The 22,326-nt window shown below is 37.8% G+C and overlaps 1 protein-coding gene across 1 annotated transcript in view; it reads right to left on the minus strand.

Annotated features, from left to right (window-relative positions):
- ZGRF1 (zinc finger GRF-type containing 1) overlaps positions 1 to 22,326 on the minus strand; it is a 71,113-nt gene that overhangs the window by 30,733 nt on the left and 18,054 nt on the right. The window contains exons 7-10 of the mRNA XM_060011839.1: positions 14,145 to 14,218; positions 12,533 to 12,583; positions 10,591 to 10,674; positions 8,284 to 8,469 (exon numbers count right to left, since the gene is read on the minus strand). Coding sequence (XP_059867822.1) covers positions 8,284 to 8,469; positions 10,591 to 10,674; positions 12,533 to 12,583; positions 14,145 to 14,218 — 395 coding nt within the window. The remainder of the gene's footprint in view (positions 1 to 8,283; positions 8,470 to 10,590; positions 10,675 to 12,532; positions 12,584 to 14,144; positions 14,219 to 22,326) is intronic.

Raw genomic sequence — 22,326 nt, forward strand, 5'->3', positions numbered from 1 at the left:
AAATCAAATCCCGTAACTGCTGGGTGGGTGACTCACAGACTGGAGAACACTTATACCACAGAAGTCCACCCACTGGAGTGAAGGTTCTGAGGCCCACGTCAGGCTTCCCAACCTGGGGGTCCGGCAACAGGAGGAGGAATTCCTAGAGAATCAGACTTTGAAGGCTAGTGGGATTTGATTGCAGGACTTCAACAGGACTGGGGGAAACAGAGACTCCACTCTTGGAGGGCACATACAAAGTAGTGTGTACATCGGGACCCAGGGGAAGGAGCAGTGACCCCAGGGGAGACTGAACCAGACCGACCTGCTAGTGTTGGAGGGTCTCCTGCAGAGGCGGGTGGTGGCTGTGGCTCACCGTGGGGACAAGGACACTGGCAGAAGTTCTGGGAAGTACTCCTTGGCGTGAGCCCTCCCAGAGTCAGCCATTAGCCCCACCAAAGAGCCCGGGTAGGCTCCAGGGTTGGGTTGCCTCAGGCCAAACAACCAATAGGGATGGAACCCAGCTCCACCCATCAGCAGTCAAGCAGATTAAAGTTTTACTGAGCTCTGCCCACCAGAGCAACAGTCAGCTCTACCCACCACCAGTGCCTCCCATCAGGAAACTTGCACAAATCTCTTAGTTACCCTCATCCACCAGAGGGCAGACAGCAGAAGCAAGAAGAACTACAATCCTGCAGCCTGTGGAACAAAACCCACATTCACAGAAAGACAGACAAGATGAAAAGGCAGAGGGCTATGTACCAGATAAATGAATAAGATAAAACCCCAGAAAAACAACTAAATGAAGTGGAGACAGGCAACCTTCCAGAAAAAGAATTCAGAAAAATGATAGGGAAGATGATCCAGGACCTCGGACAAAGAATGGAGGCAAAGATCAAGAAGATGCAAGAAATGTTTAACAAAGACCTAGAAGAATTAAAGAACAAACAAACAGAGATGCACAATACAATAACTGAAATGAAAACTACACTAGAAGGAATCAATAACAGAATAACTCAGGCAGAAGAATGGATAAGTGAACTGGAAGACAGAATGCTGGAATTCACTTCTGCGGAACAGAATAAAAAAAGAATGAAAAGAAATGATGACAGCCTAAGACACCTCTGGGACAACATTAAACACAACAACATTCGCATTATATAGGTCCTAGAAGAAGAAGAGAGAGAGAAAGGACCCGAGAAAATATTTGAAGAGATTATAGTCGAAAACTCCCCTCACATGCGAAAGGAAATAGCCACCCAAGCCCAGGAAGCGCAGCGAGTCCAATACAGGATAAACCCAAGGAGAAACAAGCCGAGACACATAGTAATCAAACTGGCAAAAATTAAAGACAAAGAAAAATTCTTGAAAGCAGCAAGGGAAAAACAACAAATAACATACAAGGGAACTCCCAGAAGGTTAACAGCTGATTTCTCAGCAGAAACTCTACAAGCCAGAAGGGAGTGGCATGATATACTTAAAGTGATGAAAGGGAAGAACATACAACCAAGATTACTCTACCCGGCAAGGATCTCATTCAGGTTCAATGGAGAAATCAAAAGCTTTACAGACAAGCAAAGCTAAGAGAATTCAGCACCACCAAACCAGCTCTACAACAAATGCTAAAGGAAGTTCTCTAAGTGGGAAACACAAGAGAAGAAAAGGGCCTACAAAAACAAATCCAAAACAATTAAGAAAATGGTCATAGGAACATACATATCGATAATTACCTTAAACGTGAATGGATTAAAAGCTCCAACCAAAAGACACAGGCTTGCTGAATGGATACAAAAACAAGACCCATCTATATGCTGTCTACAACAGACCCACTTCAGACCTAGGGACACATTCAGACTGAAAGTGAGGGGATGGAAAAAGATATTCCATGCAAATGGGAACCAAAAGAAATCTGGAGTAGCAATACTCATATCAGATAAAATAGATATTAAAATAAAGAATGTTATGAGACAAGGAAGGACACTACACAATGATTATGGGATCAATCCAAGAAGAAGATATAACAATTATAAATATATATGCACCCAACAGAGGAGCACCTCAATATATAAGGCAACTGTTAACAGCTCTAAAAGAGGAAATCGACAGTAACAGAATAATAGTGGTGTACTTTAACACCTCACTTACATGGACAGATCATCCAAACAGAAAATTAATAAGGAAACACAAGCTTTAAATGACACAATAGTCCAGATAGATTGAATTGATATTTATAGGACATTCCAACCAGAATCAGCAGATTACACTTTCTTCTCAGGTGTGCACGGAACATTCTCCAGGATAGATCACATCTTGGGTCATAAATCAAGCCTCAGTAAAATTAAGAAAATTGAAATCATATCAAGCTTCTTTTTTGACCCCAACACTTTGACATTAGAAATGAATAACAGGGAAAAAAACGTAAAAGACACAAACACATGGAGGCTAAACAATACATTACTAAATAATCAAGAGATCACTGAAGAAATAAAAGAGGAAATCAAAAAATACCTAGAGACAAATGACAATGAAAACACGATGATCCAAAACCTATGGGAGGAAGCAAAAGCAGTTCTAAGAGGGAAGTTTATAGCTATACAAGCCTACCTCAAGAAACAAGAAAAATCGCAAGTAAACAATCTAACCTTACACCTAAAGGAACTAGAGAAAGAAGAACAAACAAAACCCAAAGTTAGCAGAAGGAAAAAAATCATAAAGATGAGAGCAGAAATAAATGAAATAGAAACAAAAAAAACAAAAGTAAAGATCAATAAAACTAAAAGCTGGTTCTTTGAGAAGATAAACAAAATTGATAAACCATTAGCCAGACTCATCAAGAAAAAGAGGGAGAGGACTCAAATCAATAAAATTAGAAAGGAAAAAGGAGAAGTTACAACAGACGCCGCAGAAATGCAAAGCATCCGAAGAGACTACTACAAGCAACTCTATGCCAATAAAATGGACAACCTGGAAGAAATGGACAAATTCTTAGAAAGGTATAAGTTTCAAAGACTGAACCAGGAAGAAATAGAAAATATGAACAGAGCAATCACAAGGAATCAAATTGAAACTGTGATTAAAAATCTTCCAACAAACCAAAGTCCAAGACCAGATGGCTTCACAGGTAAATTCTATCAAACATTTAGAGAAGAGCTAACACCCGTCCTTCTCAAACTCTTCCAAAAATTGCAGAGGAAGGAACACTCCCAAACTCATTCTATGAGGCCACCATCACCCTGATACCAAAACCAGACAAAGATACTACAAATAAAGAAAATTACAGACCAATATCACTGATGAATATAGATGCAAAAATCCTCAACAAAGTACTAGCAAACAGAATCCTACAGCACATTAAAAGCATCATACACCATGATTAAGTGGGATTTATCCCAGGGATATGAGGATTGTTCAATAGATGGAAATCAATCAATGTGATATACCATATTAACAAACTGAAGAATAAAAACCATTATGACCATCTCAATAGATGCAGAAAAAGCTTTTGACAAAATTCAACACCATTTATGATAAAAACTCTCCAGAAAGTGGGCATAGAGGGAACCTACCTCAACATAATAAAGGTCATATATGACAAACCCATAGCAAACATCATTCTCAATGGTGAAAAACTGAAAGCATTTCCTCTACGATCAGTAAAAAGACAAGGATGTCCACTCTCACCACCAGTATTCAACATAGTTTTGCAAGTCCTAGCCACGGCAATCACAGAAGAAAAAGAAATAAAAGGAATACAAATTGGAAAAGAAGAAGTAAAACTGTCACTGTTTCCAGATGACATGATACTATACATAGAGAATCCTAAAGATGCCACAAGAAAACTACTAGAGCTAATCAATGAATCTGGTAAAGTTGCAGGATACAAAATGAATGCACAGAAATCTCTTGCATTCCTATACACTAATGATGAAAAATCTGAAAGAGAAATTAAGGAAACACTCCCATTTACCACTGCAACAAAAATAATAAAATACCTATGAATAAACCTACCTAGGGAGACAAAAGACCTGTATGCAGAAAATTGTAAGACACTGATGTAAGAAATTAAAGATGATACCAACAGATGGAGAGAAATACCATGTTCTTGGATTGGAAGAATCAATATTGTGAAAATGACTATACTACCCAAAGCAATCTACAGATTCAATGCAATCCCTATCAAATTACCAATGGCATTTTTTACAGAGCTAGAACAAAAAATCTTAAAATTTGTATGGAGACACAAAAGACTCCAAAGAGCCAAAGCAGTCTTGAAGGAAAAAAACAGAGCTGGAGGAATCAGACTCCCTGACTTCAGACTATACTACAAAGCTACAGTAACCAAGACAATATGGTACTGGCACAAAAACAGAAACATAGATCAATGGAACAAGATAGAAAGCCCAGAGATAAACCCACACACCTATGGTCAACTAATCTATCACAAAGGAGGCAAGGATATACAATGGAGAAAAGACAGTCTCTTCAGTAAGTGGTGCTGGGAAAACTGGACAGCAACATGTAAAAGAATGAAATTAGAACACTCCCTAACACCATACACAAAAATAAACTCAAAATGGATTCTAGACCTAAATGTAAGACCGGGCCCTATAAAACTCTTAGAGGAAAACATAGGAAGAACACTCTTTGACATAAATTACAGCAGGATCTTTTTTGATCCACCTCCTAGAGTAATGGAAATAAAAACAAAAATAAACAAATGGGACCTAATGAAACTTCAGAGCTTTTGCACAGCAAAGGAAACCATAAACAAGATGAAAAGACAACCCTCAGAATGGGAGAAAATATTTGAAAACGAATCAACAGACAAAGGATTAATATCCAAAATATATAAACAGCTCAGGCAGCTCAATATTAAAAAAACAAACAACCCAATCTAAAAATGGGCAGAAGACCTAAATAGACATTTCTCCAAAGAAGACATACAGATGGCCACGAAGCACATGAAAAGCTGCTCAACATCACTAATTATTAGAGAAATGAAAATCAAAACTACAATGAGGTTATCACCTCACACCAGTTAGAATGGGCATCATCAGAAAATCTACAAAGAACAAATGCTGGAGAGTGTGTGGAGTAGAGGGAACCCTCTTGCACTGTTGGTGGGATTGAAAATTGATACAGCCACTATGGAGAACAGTATGGAAGTTCCTTAAAAAACTAAAAATAGAATTACCATATGATCCAGCAATCCCACTACTGGGCTTATATCCAGAGAAAAATCATAGTTTAAAAAGACACATGCACCCCAATGCTCATTGCAGCACTATTTACAATAGCCAGGACATGGAAGCAACCTAAATGCCCATCAACAGATGAATGGATAAAGAAGATGTGGTACATATATGCAATGGAATATTACTGAGCCATAAAAAGGAATGAAATTGGATCATTTGTTGAGACGTGGATGGATCTAGAGACTGTCATACAGAGTGAAGTAAGTCAGAAAGAGAAAAACAAATATTGTATATTAACGCATATACGTGGAACCTAGAAAAATGGTACAGATGAACTGGTTTGCAGGGCAGAAGTTGAGACACAGATGTAGAGAACAAACGTATGGACACCAAGAGGGGAATGCCATTGGGGGGCTGGGGTGGGATGAATTGGGCGATTGGGATTGACATGTACACACTGATGTGTATAAAACTGATGACTAATAAGAACCTGCTGTATAAAAAAATAAAATTAAATTAAAAAATTTAAAAAGGTTAATAAAAAGTATTGTGTTCACAGAAAGACAAGAAAACAAAACAGTACGATATACAATAAAACACTATGCTCAAATAAATATAAAAGAATATTCCACTAAATATAACATTAAAAATCCAAGCGAAGGGCTTCCCTGGTGGTGCAGTGGTTAGGAGTCCGCCTGCCGATGCAGGGGACACGGGTTCGTGCCCTGGTCCGGGAAGATCCCACATGCTGCGGAGTGGCTGGGCCTGTGAGCCATGGCCGCTGAGCCTGCACGTCCACAGCCTGTGCTCCGCAACGGAAGAGGCCACAACAGTGAGAGGCCCGCATACCGCAAAAAAAAAAAAAAAAAATCAATTATAGGTGAATTACAGATCAAAGTGTGAAAGGCAAAATAATAAAGCTTCTACAAGATAACATGAGAGTATCTTTATGACCTTAGGGTAGAGAAAGACTTCTAAAATAAGACAAAAAAGCAATAATCAGAAAGGAAACAACAGATAAATTGTATTGTATTGAAAATTATAAACTTCCATTCATCAAAGGCATCATTAAGAATGAAAGATAAGTCAGAGTCAGGGAAGATAAGCACGCCAATTAAAAACTGAGGAAGGGGGCTTCCCTGGTGGCGCAGTGGTTGAGAGTCTGCCTGCCAATGCAGGGGACACGGGTTCGAGCCCTGGTCTGGGAAGATCCCACGTGCCACGGAGCAACTGGGCCCGTGAGCCACAAATACTGAGCTCTGTGCGTCTGGAGCCTGTGCTCCGCAGCAAGAGAGGCCGCGACAGTGAGAGGCCCGCGCACCGCGATGAAGAGTGGCCCCCGCTTGCCACAACTAGAGAAAGCCCTCGCACAGAAACGAAGACCCAACACAGCCAAAAGTAAATAAGTGAATAAATAAATTAAAAAAAAAAAAAAAAACTGAGGAAGAAAGCTTAACAAACACTTCATGAGAGAGGATTACAGAGAAGGCTAATAATATACAAAAAGGTCCTAACCTCATTATTAGGCAGGAAAATGCAAATTAAAACCACAATGAAATAACACTACATACCCACCAGAATAGCTAAAATTCAAAACAAAAAACTGTCAGCACCAAGTGTTAATGAAGATGTAGAGTGATGGGGACTCTCATACATTCCTGATAGAAAATATAAACTCTAATAACCATTTTGGAAAGCAGTTTGGCATTATCTACTAAAAGTAAAGACATGCATATCTAGTGACTCAATAATCACACTTCTAGGTAGTGTAAATAACAGAAGCATGTCATGTGTATACACATTCACGATAGTACATGATTATTCACAGCAGTATTATCTGTGATAACCTCCAAAGGCAAACGACCTAAACAACTGAAGAATGTATTGGGGTGTATTTACACAATGGAATCCTACACCAGCAACGAAAATGAATAAACTACAGCGACAAGCAACAACATGGATGAATTTCAAAACTGCAATGTTGAACAAAAGAAGGCAGACACACACACAAAACACTGTGTATTACTCTATTTAAAGTTTTAAAAGCAAAACTAATATATGGTATTATAAGTCAAAATGGTGGTTATCTTTGGGGAGAATGGAAGGGGTAGTGATTGAAAGGGGGCAGAAGGGGTACTTCTGAGATGCTGGTAATGCTCTATTTCTTAAGGGTGGAGATTACATGGGTGTGTTCACTTTGTGGTAATTATTGGGCTGAGCACTTACAGTCTGTGCACTTATTTTGTATGTGCATTATGCTTTAATAAAAAAGGGAAAAGTTTAAAAAAGTCTCTTTAACAGTTACTGTTTCAAATATATGCATACATCCTTTCTCCATAACCTTTTCTATTTGGGTAGCAATGAGAGGTACTTGGTGTCCTACTTAGTGGGGAGAGGGGTGGATATTAGAAGGAAAAAAAATCTGCTAGCTGTTAAATATATTTTCTATATGTAATCTGCCTATCTGTTCTTGTCATAAATTTCTACTATTGTCTGAAGTGAAAAGTAATCCTTTAAATTCCTGATCCTAAAAAGGCAGTAAATCTTTCAAATATTTTTGTCTTATTTAGTTTGATTTAAGATATGATATTTCTTGTCAATTTACTAAACTTTTTTTTAACTTACAACTGTACAAAGATTTAAATATACTCTCTTTACAAAATTTAGTATTGACATAAAGAAAATGATTTGGCAAGATGCAGCTATAAAAATATTTTTAAGGGCTTCCCTGGTGGTGCAGTGGTTAAGAATCCACCTGCCAGTGCAGGGGACACAGGTTCGAGCCCTGGTCCAGGAAGATCCCACATGCCACGGAGCACCTAAGCCCATGTGCCACAACTACTGAGCCTGTGCTCTACAGCCCGTGAGTCACAGCTACTGAGCCCACGTGCCACAACTACTGAAACCCGCGTGCCTAGAGCTCATGCTCCGCAACAAGGGAAGCCACCACAATGAGAAGCCCACGCACTGCAACGAACAGTAGCCCCCACTCGCTGCAACTAGAGAAAGCCCATGCGTAGCAACTGAAGACCCAATGCAGCCAAAAATAAATAAATTAAATAAACTAAATATATATATATATATATATATATACTTTTTTTTTTTTTACCTGAAAGAAGTCAATCTGCATACAAGTGCTAGGCAACTCTGGTGTCAAAAAACAACTGTTTGTCGTGCAGTTTTCATACACAATGCTATCTGGAAACTGACTGCATTCAAGCTGTGAGCTGTGTCCTCTCACTATCACAGCACTAGCAGCTGATCCTTTCACTTGATGCCCTTGAAATTCAACAGGCTATAGTAAATTATTAAAAATGAGTATTACATAAGTATACATATTTACAATACACACATACAAAGAAAATAATGCATAATTCGGCTTTCTATTGAATATTAGTTAATGTAAATAATTACTAAGAGACTAATACTGAAAACCAGGAAATATTCCTATTATCCTAAAATATGTTAAGGGTAGACTAATTTAAAGTGCAGTGATTGGGGCTTCTCTGGTGGCACAGTGATTAAGAATCCGCCTGCCAATGCAGAGGACATGGGTTTCAGTCCTGGTCCGGGAAAATCCCACATGCCGCGGAGCAACTAAGCCCATGTGCCACAACTACTGAGCCTGTGCGCTAAAGCCCACAAGCCACAACTACTGAGCCTGCATGCCACAACTACAGAAGCCCACGCGCCTAGAGCCCATGCTCTGCAATAAGAGAAGCCACTGCAATGAGAAGCCAGAGCACCACAGCGAAGAGCAGCCCCTGCTAGTGGCAACTAGAAGAAAGCCCACGCACAGCAACACAGTCAAAGATAAATAAATAAAAATAAATAAAACATTAAAAAATAAATAAAGTGCAGTGATTTAACTGCATTCAAGGTCAACATTAATAAGTATGATTTTTTTTTTATTTTTTTACAAACACAAGGAGTGTAATGATAATGGGTTGATTAAGCCAGAAAGACACAGGTGCTCCTTCCTCTATGCTTCCACTATACATTACACAACATTTTTGGTTTTTTATTTTTGTTTTGGCCACACTGCATGGCTTGTGGAGTCTTAGTTCCCTGACCAGGGATCAAACCCGGGCCCTTCGCAGTGAAAGCGTGGAGTCCTAACCACTGGACTGCCAGGGAATTCCCCACAACTTTCCATTGTAGACATCACATTACACTACAATGAAGTTTCTTCTTATCTGTATACTAACTGTACTGCAAGCTCCTTGAGGGCAAAGACGCTTCTGCTTCATCAGGATATCACCTGCATTTAATACCATGCTTGGAATACAGGAGGCAATCAATAAACACATGATAATAGGAAGGGAAGAGAGAAGGAACAGAGGAAGCATTTTCCTTTAAGGGTTTTGTAAACTATCAGAATATTAGCAAGAGGGATGCTGGGTTCCCAGCTTCCCAGATGATCTGATCCTATAGCTCTGAGAACAAAGGCCTAAGAGTACCAAGACAGACATGTACCTCAGAGGGGTGCTTTCACCCCCTCAGAGACTTGGTCTGAAGCTTTCAGACTTCAGATGGCTTTCTCTGCTGCCCCATTGAGGGTTCTAGGATTTTTACTCTGTGCAGGGTGACAAAGCCTACCCAGAATGTGGAAAAATAAGAGTATGTAGAGTCAAAGGAATGTACATAAAGAATGAATTTATTTCTAACTGATAAATTAACAGAATGGCAAAAATACATAATCTGAAAATTCTCTTATTTAAAAATGAGGATTCTAAATCACACATTTGAAAGGAACTAAATTGCCTCTGAAACAAGAGTTTTGTTGAAAACATTATTTTGAATTTTAAAACATAACATATATCAATAAAAAAAAGTCTAAACCTTTAAAGACTGTATATTTCTGCTTTGTTTCATGTGGAATACAAATTCTCTACAAACAAACAGGTGCCTTGCTTTCTTTGATGCTATGTAGATCCTTTCCAGAGATCTGTTGAGTTTTAAGAATAGAATCACTATTTATAAAACCCAACCATTTATATGCTGTTGTCTCTATCAATTTTTGCTGTGGAGTGGGTAGCATTACTCAGAGCTTGGGTTATATATACTTCTATCCCTTCAGCCTGAAGTAAAAGTGGTGGAGTAAACTATAATGAATTAAAAGTTATAAACATCTTCACTTTGTTCTACACAGAACATTCATTAACTGTACTTTACATATCTTTGTGCCCAATCCCTAGGATATCCTATGCATACATAACGCATTATTAGTTCATTAGTAACAGAGAGAGGGCTCAAGACCAAAAAAAGGGGTAGGAGTCATTAGTGTCTCTTGTTCTTAAAACCAGGTTAATTCATTTTGCTCACTAATCTTCTGCTTATGAAAACTCTGACAGTTGTGTAAAAAAACAGCAGGAAAACACTGTGGCTTAGAAAATCAATTCTTCACAAATTTTACCTTGGGGTCACAGGTTTCTCTCTCCATTTGTTTAGGAATAACAGCTAGAAAAGCAGTCTCTTCTTCACTGCCCAAGGAAAAGAACTAGGATAAAATATCAATAAGTATGTTAGCTAAAATAGTTTTGTAGGTGTTTATGAGTTTGATGGGAAAATATTCCTCAAACTTAAAGTTAAGTCTGCCCTTTCAAAATGATGATACTTGTCATCTCCATCTTGCTTCTCTATATACATACATACAATAAGCAACCCCCGGCAAAGGAGTGCTCTAGCAGAGAAAGTACTATACTAGTTAATTTAAAAACTCAGCATATTAGAAAATTGGAATTCTAAACTTTTAATTGAATTCTTTTTTAACATTGCTGGGTATGTTATAAATCCCATACTAATATTTATGTTAATGCAGATTATTTAATTCAAAAATTAGTGTAAAATTAAAGAAGTGTAATAGTTTATTTAAAGAGAGAATCATCTTCTAGCCACCATAAAACACAAGATACAGACAACAGCAACTAGTCATTTTTAGTTCATCAAGTAACTATATAAAATAGCCATAATTTCTAATATGAACTACAGACTCAGAAAATGAACTCAACTGTAGAAGTAATTTCTTTATGTTTAACAAATATGGAGAAAAAATATGCCACTAAAAGAGGTAAAATAGTGTATTTATTCAAATAATAGTCACTTTCCTTTTATAACAATATACATAAGCACAACTGCCAATCAGGTAGCTCTTAAAAACATTCAACTCATATTTTAGAACTAGCATTTTTGAATATAGTGAGTTTAAAAAATTAGTTAGTATATTGTATCTTCTAGCTCCTTTGCTTTGTGTGACTAATCACACTTACAGCAATAAGGTGAAGGTGGCATTAAATATTAAGCGCACCCTAATTTTAAGTTTTGAAAGTTCCTTCTATCACTAGGTGTGTATGAAGAGTTTGATTCAGAGAGTTGTAGCAAGAAAGCTATTATAAAAACACAACTGTACTTTGATATTAATGCTAAAAAGATTTAAATTTTTTTTTGCAAAAGATTCTAAGACCTTTTTCATTATTTTGAGATTATAAAATATTTTGCTTTAAAAATATATGACATTTATTTAAAAAAAAAAATATATATATATATATATATATATATATATATATATATATATATATATGACATTTATTTAAATGGCAACTCATCCTGGAGGGAAAAACAGTGATAGTGTTAATTTGCAATTTATACTTTGTGATAATTATACTTGAAAAAGTTGAAAACGTTTTTTTCTGTTTTTCTGTTTTGTTTTTTTTTGCGGTATGCAGGCCTCTCACCGTTGTGGCCTCTCCCACTGCGGAGCAGAGGCTCCAGACGCACAGGCTCAGTGGCCATGGCTCACGGGCCCAGCCGCTCCACGGCATGTGGGATCCTCCCAGACCAGGGCATGAACCGGTGTCCCCTGCATCAGCAGGCAGACTCTCAACCACTGCGCCACCAGGGAAGCCCTAAACCGTATTTTTTTCAAGTGAAAAAAACCCAGTAAGAATGTGATCATTTGTAAGCAGCTGCTGACTGTTCATTATTTTATACTTGATCTTGTAATATAAGGGTGAAAAATGATTGAGTCACCACAATGGATTTTGTTTTATTTTGTACTGTTCTAGGCAACAGAGCCTGCAGATGCAGTTGTAATTGTCAATGACAATTCTTGGATTAGGTAATGCTTGCAAGTTTGAAAAATTAGCTTTATGATAAAATATTTGTTATTTACCCAAATTCTACTGACTACACAGGACACTTATACAAGACAGTAGGCTCATCTAAATGAGTATAAAAGGGTAACTAATTACAAATAAATTTGAAAACTGGCAATATAGAATACAAACGTATAACTACATGCCATACTTATATATACGAATACAATTTCTGGCTATGTTACATTTTAAAAGTTAACTCACCTGCAAAGACTGAAGTGATTTACTTGGTTCAACTTCATTTTCTTTCATCATCTTAGGAATAGAACATTAATATAAGATAAGCCAAAAGGTAATCGTAACTTAGAAATAAAATATAGATTTTTTTAGATGTAAGAAATATAAGGTCACCATTACTAATAATCAAAGAAATAAAAACTAAGTGTTGATTAAATACTATTTCACTTAGGAAGAATTTTAAAAGATCTCAGTACTGGTAAATATGAAATGAAACAAATATTCATATTGTAAAACATTAAGATATTTTGATTTGACTTATATCAACAATCTAAGAAAGTTGTTCTTGGCCTCTCAAATTATCAGTTCCATTTCTAAGAATCAAATCTAAGGAAATAACTAAACGTAAACAATAATTTATGTGCAAAAACATCTACTAAAGTTTTATTTACAAAAGCAAAATGCTGGAAATGATCTAAATGTCCAAAATAGGGAACTGTTTGTCCAAAGCAAAGGATATCCACGAGATGGAATGATAAGTAACCTTTAAAAGGTATGTGTAAGTGTTCTTAATAATGTGAGAAAATACAATATGATATTAAGGAGAAAGGATATAAAACTATTTGTACCTATCAATCTAACCATATTTTTTAAATTAGGCCAAAAATGCTGGAAATGTTAATAGTAATTATCTCCAGGTGGTATGGTAAGTTTTATTTTTTCTTTACCTTTTTCTGTATTTAAAAAAAAAGGAGGAAAAAATTGATATTATTAAAAAAACAGTAATATGGAAAATAGAATATGATACAAACTGGGGGTAAATGAAACAAGGAAAGAACTGTCTCTTCAAAAGTGCTAAAAGCATCTTCACTGAGAAACACTAACCTAGATAACTTATTGTAGAATTTCATTTCATCCTAATTAGTACTATTACTTTTTATATTATTTCCATGGTTCCCAAACTGGTATAACAAGGTACTTTGGGGTGCCACAGTGAACTCAACAGAGGCTCCACAAGATATTTTAAATTTGAGGGAAACACAGTGTCATTAGACATCTGTGAGAAACGGAACAAACTGCAAACTCAAGGTAGTTCAGTTTCAACATCAGATTTCACGTCATTTCTGTCAGTGACATCATATCTTTGTGAAGCTGGGTTTTAGGAAATGGCTATGATAAAAATCAATTGCCATACAAAAATCAATGTGGACCCAGAAACTGAATCTATTCCAAGCTTTGAGAAGTTGCACAGTGCCCAACAAGTGCATGCATTCCATTAGTAACTGTGTTTATTTAAAAATAAAATGCTTATCATAACCATTTCACAATATATGCATATATCAAATCATTATGTTGTACATCTTAAACTAATACAATGTTATATGGTCAATTATAACTCAATAACACTGGAAAAAAAGGACAAAATGCTTACCAAATTACTAAGTTTTTAATACTACTAACTAAATAAAAGGAACTGCTAGGTTTCTTTTGGCCAAGCAATGCAATAAAAAAAATCACTAAGATACAGGAGAGGTCATGAACCAACATAGCTTCAGACTCCTGTATTTCTATAGTATCATTACAAATTATAGAACATTCTATATCAAAATAATAAATATACTGACAGAAAAATATGTACCTGTTGAGGATCCTGGTTCAGATGAGGAGACTTTGGTATAGCTTGTGAAACTACTGCAGTCAATGGTTTCCTAGCTAGAATGGACAAAATCCAATTATCTTATTCATCATAAATATAGTAGTGCTCTAAAATTTTTAAAAACTTATATCTAAAACTGAGTGAAACAAGGAATATAACAATTATTTCCAAAATACAGTATGCCAGGCACTGGGGAAACAGCAGTGAACAAAACAAACAAGATCCCTTGAAAAGAAAGGGACACAGAAGATAAATAAATTCAGATTGTGATACAAAAGGGTTTCATAACACAGGGTGAAATGAGAGAGAGTAACGCTAGCAGGATGACCTGAAGAGATCTCTCACAGGAAGTAACATTTATGCTGAAACCTGAAGACAAGAAAAAACTAGCTATGTAGGGGTAAAGGTGTTCAGGTGAAAGGCAGAACAAGTGTAAAGACTCTGAGACAGAAAAAGCTGGCAAGCCTACAGAATGGAAAGGAGGATGGGGGGAACTCAGCGTTCTGAGAAAGGTCTGAGAAAATATTTGGAGATTAGTCGAAAACTTCCCTAACATGGGAAAGGAAATAGTCAATCAAGTCCAGGAAGCAGAGAGTACCACCCACAGGATACACCCAAAGAGAAACACACCGAGACACATATTAATGAAACTATCAAAAATTAAATACAAAGAAAAAATATTAAAAGCAGCAAGGGAAAAGCAACAAATAACATACAGGGAATCCCCATAAGATTAACAGCTGATCTTTCAGCAGAAACTCTGCAAGCCAGAAGGGAGTAGCAGGACATATTTAAAGTGATGAAAGGGAAAAACCTACAACCAAGATTACTCTACCCAGCAAGGATCTCTTTCAGATTCGATGGAGAAATTAAAACCTTTACAAATAAGCAAAAGTTATTAGAATTCAGCACCACCAAACCAGCTTTACAACAAATGCTAAAGGAACTTCTCTAGGCAGGAAATACAAGAGAGGGAAAAGATCTACAAAAACAAACCCAAAACAATTAAGAAAATGGTAATAGGAACATATATATCAATAATTACCTTAAATGTAAATGAATTAAATGCTCCAACCAAAAGACACAGATTGGCTGAATGGATACAAAAACAAGACCCGTATATATGCTGTCTACAAGAGACCCACTTCAGACCTAGGGACACATACAGACTGAAAGTGAGGGGATGGAAAAAGATATTCCATGCAAATGGGAATCAAAAGAAAGCTGGAGTAGCAATACTCATATCAGATAAAATAGACTTTAAAATAAAGAATGTTACAAGAGACAAGGAAGGACACTACACAATGATCAAGAGATCAATCCAAGAAGATATAACAATTGTAAATATATATGCACCCAACACAGGAGCACCTCGATACACAAGGCAAATGCTAACAGCCATAAAAGGGGAAATCGACTGTGACACAATAATAGTAGGGGACTTTCACACCTCACTTTCACGAATGGACAAATCATCCAAAATGAAAATAAATAAGGAAACACAAGCTTTAAATGACACATTAAACAAGATGGACGTAATTGATATTTATAGGACATTCCATCCAAAAACAACAGAATACACTTTCTTATCAAGTGCTCATGGAACATTCTCCAGGACAGACCATATTCTGGGTCACAAATCAAGCCTTACTAAATTTAAGAAAACTGAAATCATATTAAGTATCTTTCCCAACCACATCGCTATGAGACTAGATATCAATTACAGGAAAAAAAAAACTGTAAAAAATACAAACACATGGAGGCTAAACAATACAGTACTAAATAACCAAGAGATCACTGAAGAAATCAAAGAGGAAATCAGAAAATACCTAGAAACAAATGACAATGAAAACAGAAAAACCCAAAAGCTATGGTATGCAGCAAAAGCAGTTCTAAGGGGGAAGTTTATAGCAATACAATCCTACCACAAGAAACAAGAAAATACTCAAATAAACAACCTAACCTTATATTTAACGCAATTAGAGAAAGAACAAAAAAACCCCAAAGTTAGCAGAAGGAAAGAAATCATAAAGATCAGATCAGAAACAGATGAAAAAGAAATGAAGGAAACATCAAAGATCAATGAAACTAAAAGCTTGTTCTTTGAGAAGATAAACAAAATTGATAAACCATTAGCCAGACTCATCACGAAAAAATGTGAGAAGACTCAAATCAACAGAATTGGAAATGAAAAAGGAGAAGTAACTGACACTGCAGAAATACAAAGGATTGTGAGAGATTACTACAAGCAACTATGTGCCAAAAAAATGGAAAACCTGGAAGAAATGGACAAATTCTTAGAAGAGCACAACCTTCTGAGACTGAACCAGGAAGAAACTGAAAATATAAATAGACCAATCACAAGCACTGAAATTGAAATTGTGATTAAAAATCTTCCAACAGGGGGCTTCTGTGGTGGCGCAGTGGTTGAGAGTCCGCCTGCCGATGCAGAGGACGTGAGTTCGTGCCCCGGTCCGGAAGGATCCCACATGCCGTGGAGCAGCTGGGCCCATGAGCCATGGCCGCTGAGCCTGCGCGTCTGGAGCCTGTGCTCCACAACGGGAGAAGCCACAACAGTGAGATGCCGGCGTACCACAAAAAATAAATAAATAAAAATCTTCCAACAAACAAAAGCCCAGGACCAGATGGCTTCACAGGCAAATTCTATCAAACATTTAGAGAAGAGCTAACACCCATCCTTCTCAAACTCTTCCAAAATATAGCAGAGGGAGGAACACTCTCAAACTCATTCTACTATGCCACCATCACCCTGATACCAAAACCAGACAAAAATGTCACAAAAATAGAAAACTACAGGCCAATATCTCTGATGAACACAGATGCAAAAATCCTCAACAAAAAATTAGCAAACAGAATCCAACAGCACATTAAATGGATCGTACACCATGATCAAATGGGGTTTATCCCAGAAATGCAAGGATTCTTCAATATATGCAAATCAATCAACGTGATACACCATATTAACAAATGAAGGAAAAAAACCATATGATCATCTCAATAGATGCAGAAAAAGCTTTTGACAAAATTCAACATCCATTTATGATAAAAACTCTCCAGAAACTAGGCACAGAGGGAACCTACCTCAACATAATAAAGGCCATATATGACAAACCCACAGCCAACATCATTCTCAATGGTGAATAACTGAAACCATTTCCTCTAAGATCAGTAACAAGAAAAGGTTGCCCACTCTCACCATTATTATTCAACATAGTTTTGGAAGTTTTAGCCAAAGCAATCAGATAAGAAAAATAAAAGGAATCCAGTTCAGAAAAGAAGAAGTACAACTGCCACTGTTGCAGATGACATGATACTATACACAGAGAATCCTAAAGATACTTCCAGAAAAGTACTAGAGCTAATCAATGAATTTGGTAAAGTAGCAGGATACAAAATTAGGGCACAGAAATCTTTCTCATTCCTATACACTAATTATGAAAAATCTGAAAGAGAATTTAAGGAAACACTCCCATTTACCACTGCAACAAAAAGAATAAAATACCTAGGATAAACCTACTCAAGGAGACAAAAGACCTGTATCCAGAAAACTATGACACTGATGTAAGAAATTAAAGATGAAACCAACAGATGGAGAGATATACCATGTTCTTATATTGGAAGAATCAACATTGTGAAAATGATTCTACTACCCAAAGCAATCTACAGATTCAATGCAATCCCTATCAAACTACCAATGGCATTTTTTACAGAACTAGAACAAAAATTTTCACAATTTGTAGGGAAACACAAAAGACCCCGAATAGCCAAAGCAATCTTAAGAAAAGCAGAGCTGGAGGAATCAGGCTCCCAGACTTCAGACTATACTACAAAGCTACAGTAATCAAGGCAGTATGGTACTGACACAAAACAGAAACAGTGATCAATGGAACAGGATAGAAAGCCCACAGATAAACCCACACACATATGGTCACCTTATCTTTGATAAAGGAGGCAAGAGTATACGATAGAGGAAAGACTGCCTCTTCAATAAGTGGTGCTGGGAAAACTGGACAGCTACATGTAAAAGAATGAAATTAGAACACTCCCTAACACCATACACAAAAATAAACTCAAAATGGATTAAAGACCTAAATGTAAGGCCAGACCCTATAAAACTCTTAGAGGAAAATGTAGGCAGGACACTCTATGACATAAAACATAACAAGGGGGGCTTCCCTCATGGTGCAGTGGTTGAGAGTCCACCTGCCAATGCAGGGGACACGGGTTCGTGCCCCAGTCCAGGAGGATCCCACATGCTGTGGAGCGGCTGGGCTCATGAGCCATGGCCGCTGAGACCGCGCCTCCGGAGCCTGTGCTCCGCAACGGGAGGGGCCGCAACGGTGAGAGGCCTGCGTACCACAAAGAAAACAAAAAAACATAACAGGATCCTTTTTGACCCACCTCCTACAGAAATGGAAATAAATACAAAAATAAACAAATGGGACCTAATGAAACTTCAAAGCTTTTGCTCAGCAAAGGAAAAAATAAAGAAGACGAAGACAACCCTCAGAATGGGAGAATATATTTGCAAATGAAGCAACTGACAACGGATTAATCTCCAAAATTTACAAGCAGCTCATACAGCTCAATATCAGAAACACAAACAATCCAATCCAGGGCTTCCCTGGTGGCGCAGTGGTTGAGAGTCCGCCACTGATGCAGGGCATACGGGTTCGTGCCATGGTCCAGGAAGATTCCACATGCCGCGGAGCGGCTGGGCCCATGAGCCATGGCCGCTAAGCCTGCGCATCCAGAGCCTGTGCTCCGCAACGGGAGAGGCCACAGCAGTGAGAGGCCCGCGTACCACAAAAAAACAAACAAACAAACAAACAAAAATACTACAGTGAGGTTACACCTCACACCAGTCAGAATGGCCATCATCAAAAAACCTACAAACGATAAATGCTGGAGAGGTTGCGGAGAAAAAGGAACCCTCTTGCACTGTTGGTGGGAATGTAAATTCATATAGCCACTAAGGAGAACAGTATGGAGTTTCCTTAAAAAACTAAAAATAGAACTACCATACGACCCAGCAATCCCACTACTGGGCATATATCCTAAGAAAACCGTAATTCAAAAAGAGTCATGTACCACAATATACATTGCAGCACTATTTACAACAGCCTGGACATGGAAGCAACCTAAGTGTCCATCAACAGATGAATGGATAAAGAAGATGTGGCACATATATACAATGGAATATTACTCAGCCATAAAAGGAAGCAAAATTGAGTTATTTGTAGTGAGGTGGATGGACCTAGAGTTGGTCATACAGAGTGAAGTAACTCAGAAAGGGAAAAACAAATACAGTATGCTAACGCATATATATAGAATCTAGAAAAAAAAATGGTTCTGATGAACCTAGGGGCAGGACAGAAATAAAGATGCAGATGTAGAGAATGGACTTGAGGACATGGGGAGGGGGCAGGGTAAGCTGGGACAAAGTGAGAGAGTAACAATGACATATATACACTACCAAATGTAAAATAGATAGCTAGTGGGAAGCAGCTGCATAGCACAGGGAGATCAGCTCGGTGCTGTGCTACACCCTAGAGGGGTGGGATAAGGAGGGTGGGAGGGAGACGCAAGAGGGAAGGGATATGGGGATATACATATGCATATAGCTGATTCACTCTGTTATACAGCAAAAGCTAACACAACACTGTAAAGCAATTATACTCCAATAAAGATGTTACAGGAAAAAAGGAAAAAAAAAGAAAGAAAGGAAAGTGCATAAAGGAAAAAAAAAGGAGGACAGGGTGGCTAGGCCAAACCACCTTATCAGGTATCTGTTTAAATTGGGATTTTTCCCTTAAAAGAAATTCAATAATCTCAGTTTCTTGCAAAGTCACCAATAAGACTATAATTTTCGTGATAACTACCGTTTAAAAAAATAGCCATGGGGCTTCCCTGGTGGTGCAGTTGATAAGAATCTGCCTGCCAATGCAGGGGACACGGGTTCAAGCCCTGGTCCAGGAAGATCCCACATGCCATGGAGCAACTAAGCCCGTGTGCCAGAACTACTGAGCCTGCACTCTAGAACCTGTGAGCCACAACTACTGAGCCCGCGTGCTGCAACTACTAAAGCCCGCGCGCCTAGAGCCCGTGCTCTGCAACAGGAGAAGCCACCACAATGAGAAGCCCATGCACTGCAACGAACAGTAGCCCCCGCTCACCACAACTAGAGAAAAGGCCGCGCACAGCAACAAAGACCCAACGCAGCCAAAAAATAATTAATTAATTTTAAAAAAATTCAATAACTTAAAAAAAAAAGCCATATCCAGTGCAAACTTCACTTTTTGCCAATTGTTACTTTTGGTTTCATTATTTTCCTGTAAACATTCAGACTATACCAAATGAAACAAAAATAAGTGCATTTTGGAACTTGAGGTTATTTATAAAAGGAATTTTAAAAAGGCACTGGATGAAAATTATTTTTCCCTTTACTGCCTTCACTTAAGAATAAAATTCTAAATTAACATTTCTAAAATATATCCAGCCATCTCACAAAAACTTGAAGATAATGGAGAAAATGTTTTTTTTTTTGCGGTACGCGGGCCTCTCACTGTTGTGGCCTCTCCCGTTGCGGAGCACAGGCCCCGGACGCCCAGGCCCAGTGGCCACGGCTCACGGGCCCAGCCACTCCGCGGCACGTGGGATCCTTCCGGACCGGGGCACGAACCCGCGTCCCCTGCATCGGCAGGCGGACTCTCAACCACTGCGCCACCAGGGAAGCCCGAGAAAATGTTTTTTAACACTTTCACACATTCTAAAATGGTGGTAAAACAGATTCTTTTCTAATTCTGTATTAAAATCCATGAAGTCATTTGCTATATTCCAATAAAAATAATTCCAATTCTCAAATTGTCTCAAGAAAACCAACTTAATCATTTTTAGAGAAATATATTTATGTCAGAAAATACAGTCAATCCTCATTATTCACAGATTCCGCCTACTTGCTAAAATTTATTTGTAACCCCCAAATCAATACTGTGTTTCTGAGGTCATCTGCAGACATGCAGAGCTACGAAAAGTGAGTTGCTTGACATGCACATTCCCAGCTGAGGTAGAACAAGGCGACATTCTGCCTTCTAATTCCAGCCCTCATGCTACAAACAAGTGTCCTTCTTGTGATCTACTTAGTACATTTTTCATATTTGGGGGCTTTTTATTGGTGACTTTGCTATTTAAAATGTTCCCTAAGCATAGTGCTGCCTAGTGTTCCTAAGTGCAAGAAGGCTCTGACGTCCCTTATGTAGGAAACATGTGGTAAGTTTCATTCAGGCATGAGTTAGTTACAGTGCTATTGGTCATAAGTTCAGTGTTAATCGATCACCAATATATATTAAATAAGGAATCTTTAAATGAAAACACACATAAAACAAGGTTTTGTACTGATCAGTTGATGAAAATGTTCTGACCAGAGGTTTGAAGGAACCTAACCCTGCATTTCTCCAAAAAGCAATGGCCTATTTTTCACTAATCCACTGTTTGGTAACTTTATAGAACACAACCACCACAAATAATGAGAATCAACTGTAATCCTCTTTTCCAACTTGATGAGAAAAAAGAATAAATTTCCCAAAACTAAATTCTGTAATTTCTAAACCTTCATATTAGGAATTTATATCCTTATATGACATTGCATAACTACATCTACCCATATTTATTTTTCAATAGGTTTCTTCTTATTTTTAATTTTTTAGAAAATAAACCGTAGGGACTTCCCTGGTGGCACAATGGTTAAGAATCCGCCTGCCAGTGCAGGGGACACAGGTTCCAGCCCCAGTCCGGGAAGATCCCACATGCCGCGGAGCAACTAAGCCCATGCGTCACAACTACTGAGCCTGCGCTCTAGAGCCCGTGATCCACAACTACCGAGCCTGCATGCCACAACTACTGAAGCCTGCATGCCTAGAACCCGTACTCCGCAACAGAAGAAACCACAATGAGAAACCCGCGCACCACAACGAAGAGTAGCCCCCCACTTGCCACAGTTAGAGAAAGCCCACAAGCAGCAACGAAGACCTGATGCAGCCAAAAATAAATAAATAAACTTATTTTTTAAAAAAAGAAAATAAACTGTAATAATAGTCATCATATTTAACTACATTTGAAAGAAACATTTTACTAGGTACAATAA

This window comes from Delphinus delphis, chromosome 5, assembly GCF_949987515.2.
Source record: "Delphinus delphis chromosome 5, mDelDel1.2, whole genome shotgun sequence".
NCBI lineage: Eukaryota > Metazoa > Chordata > Mammalia > Artiodactyla > Delphinidae > Delphinus > Delphinus delphis.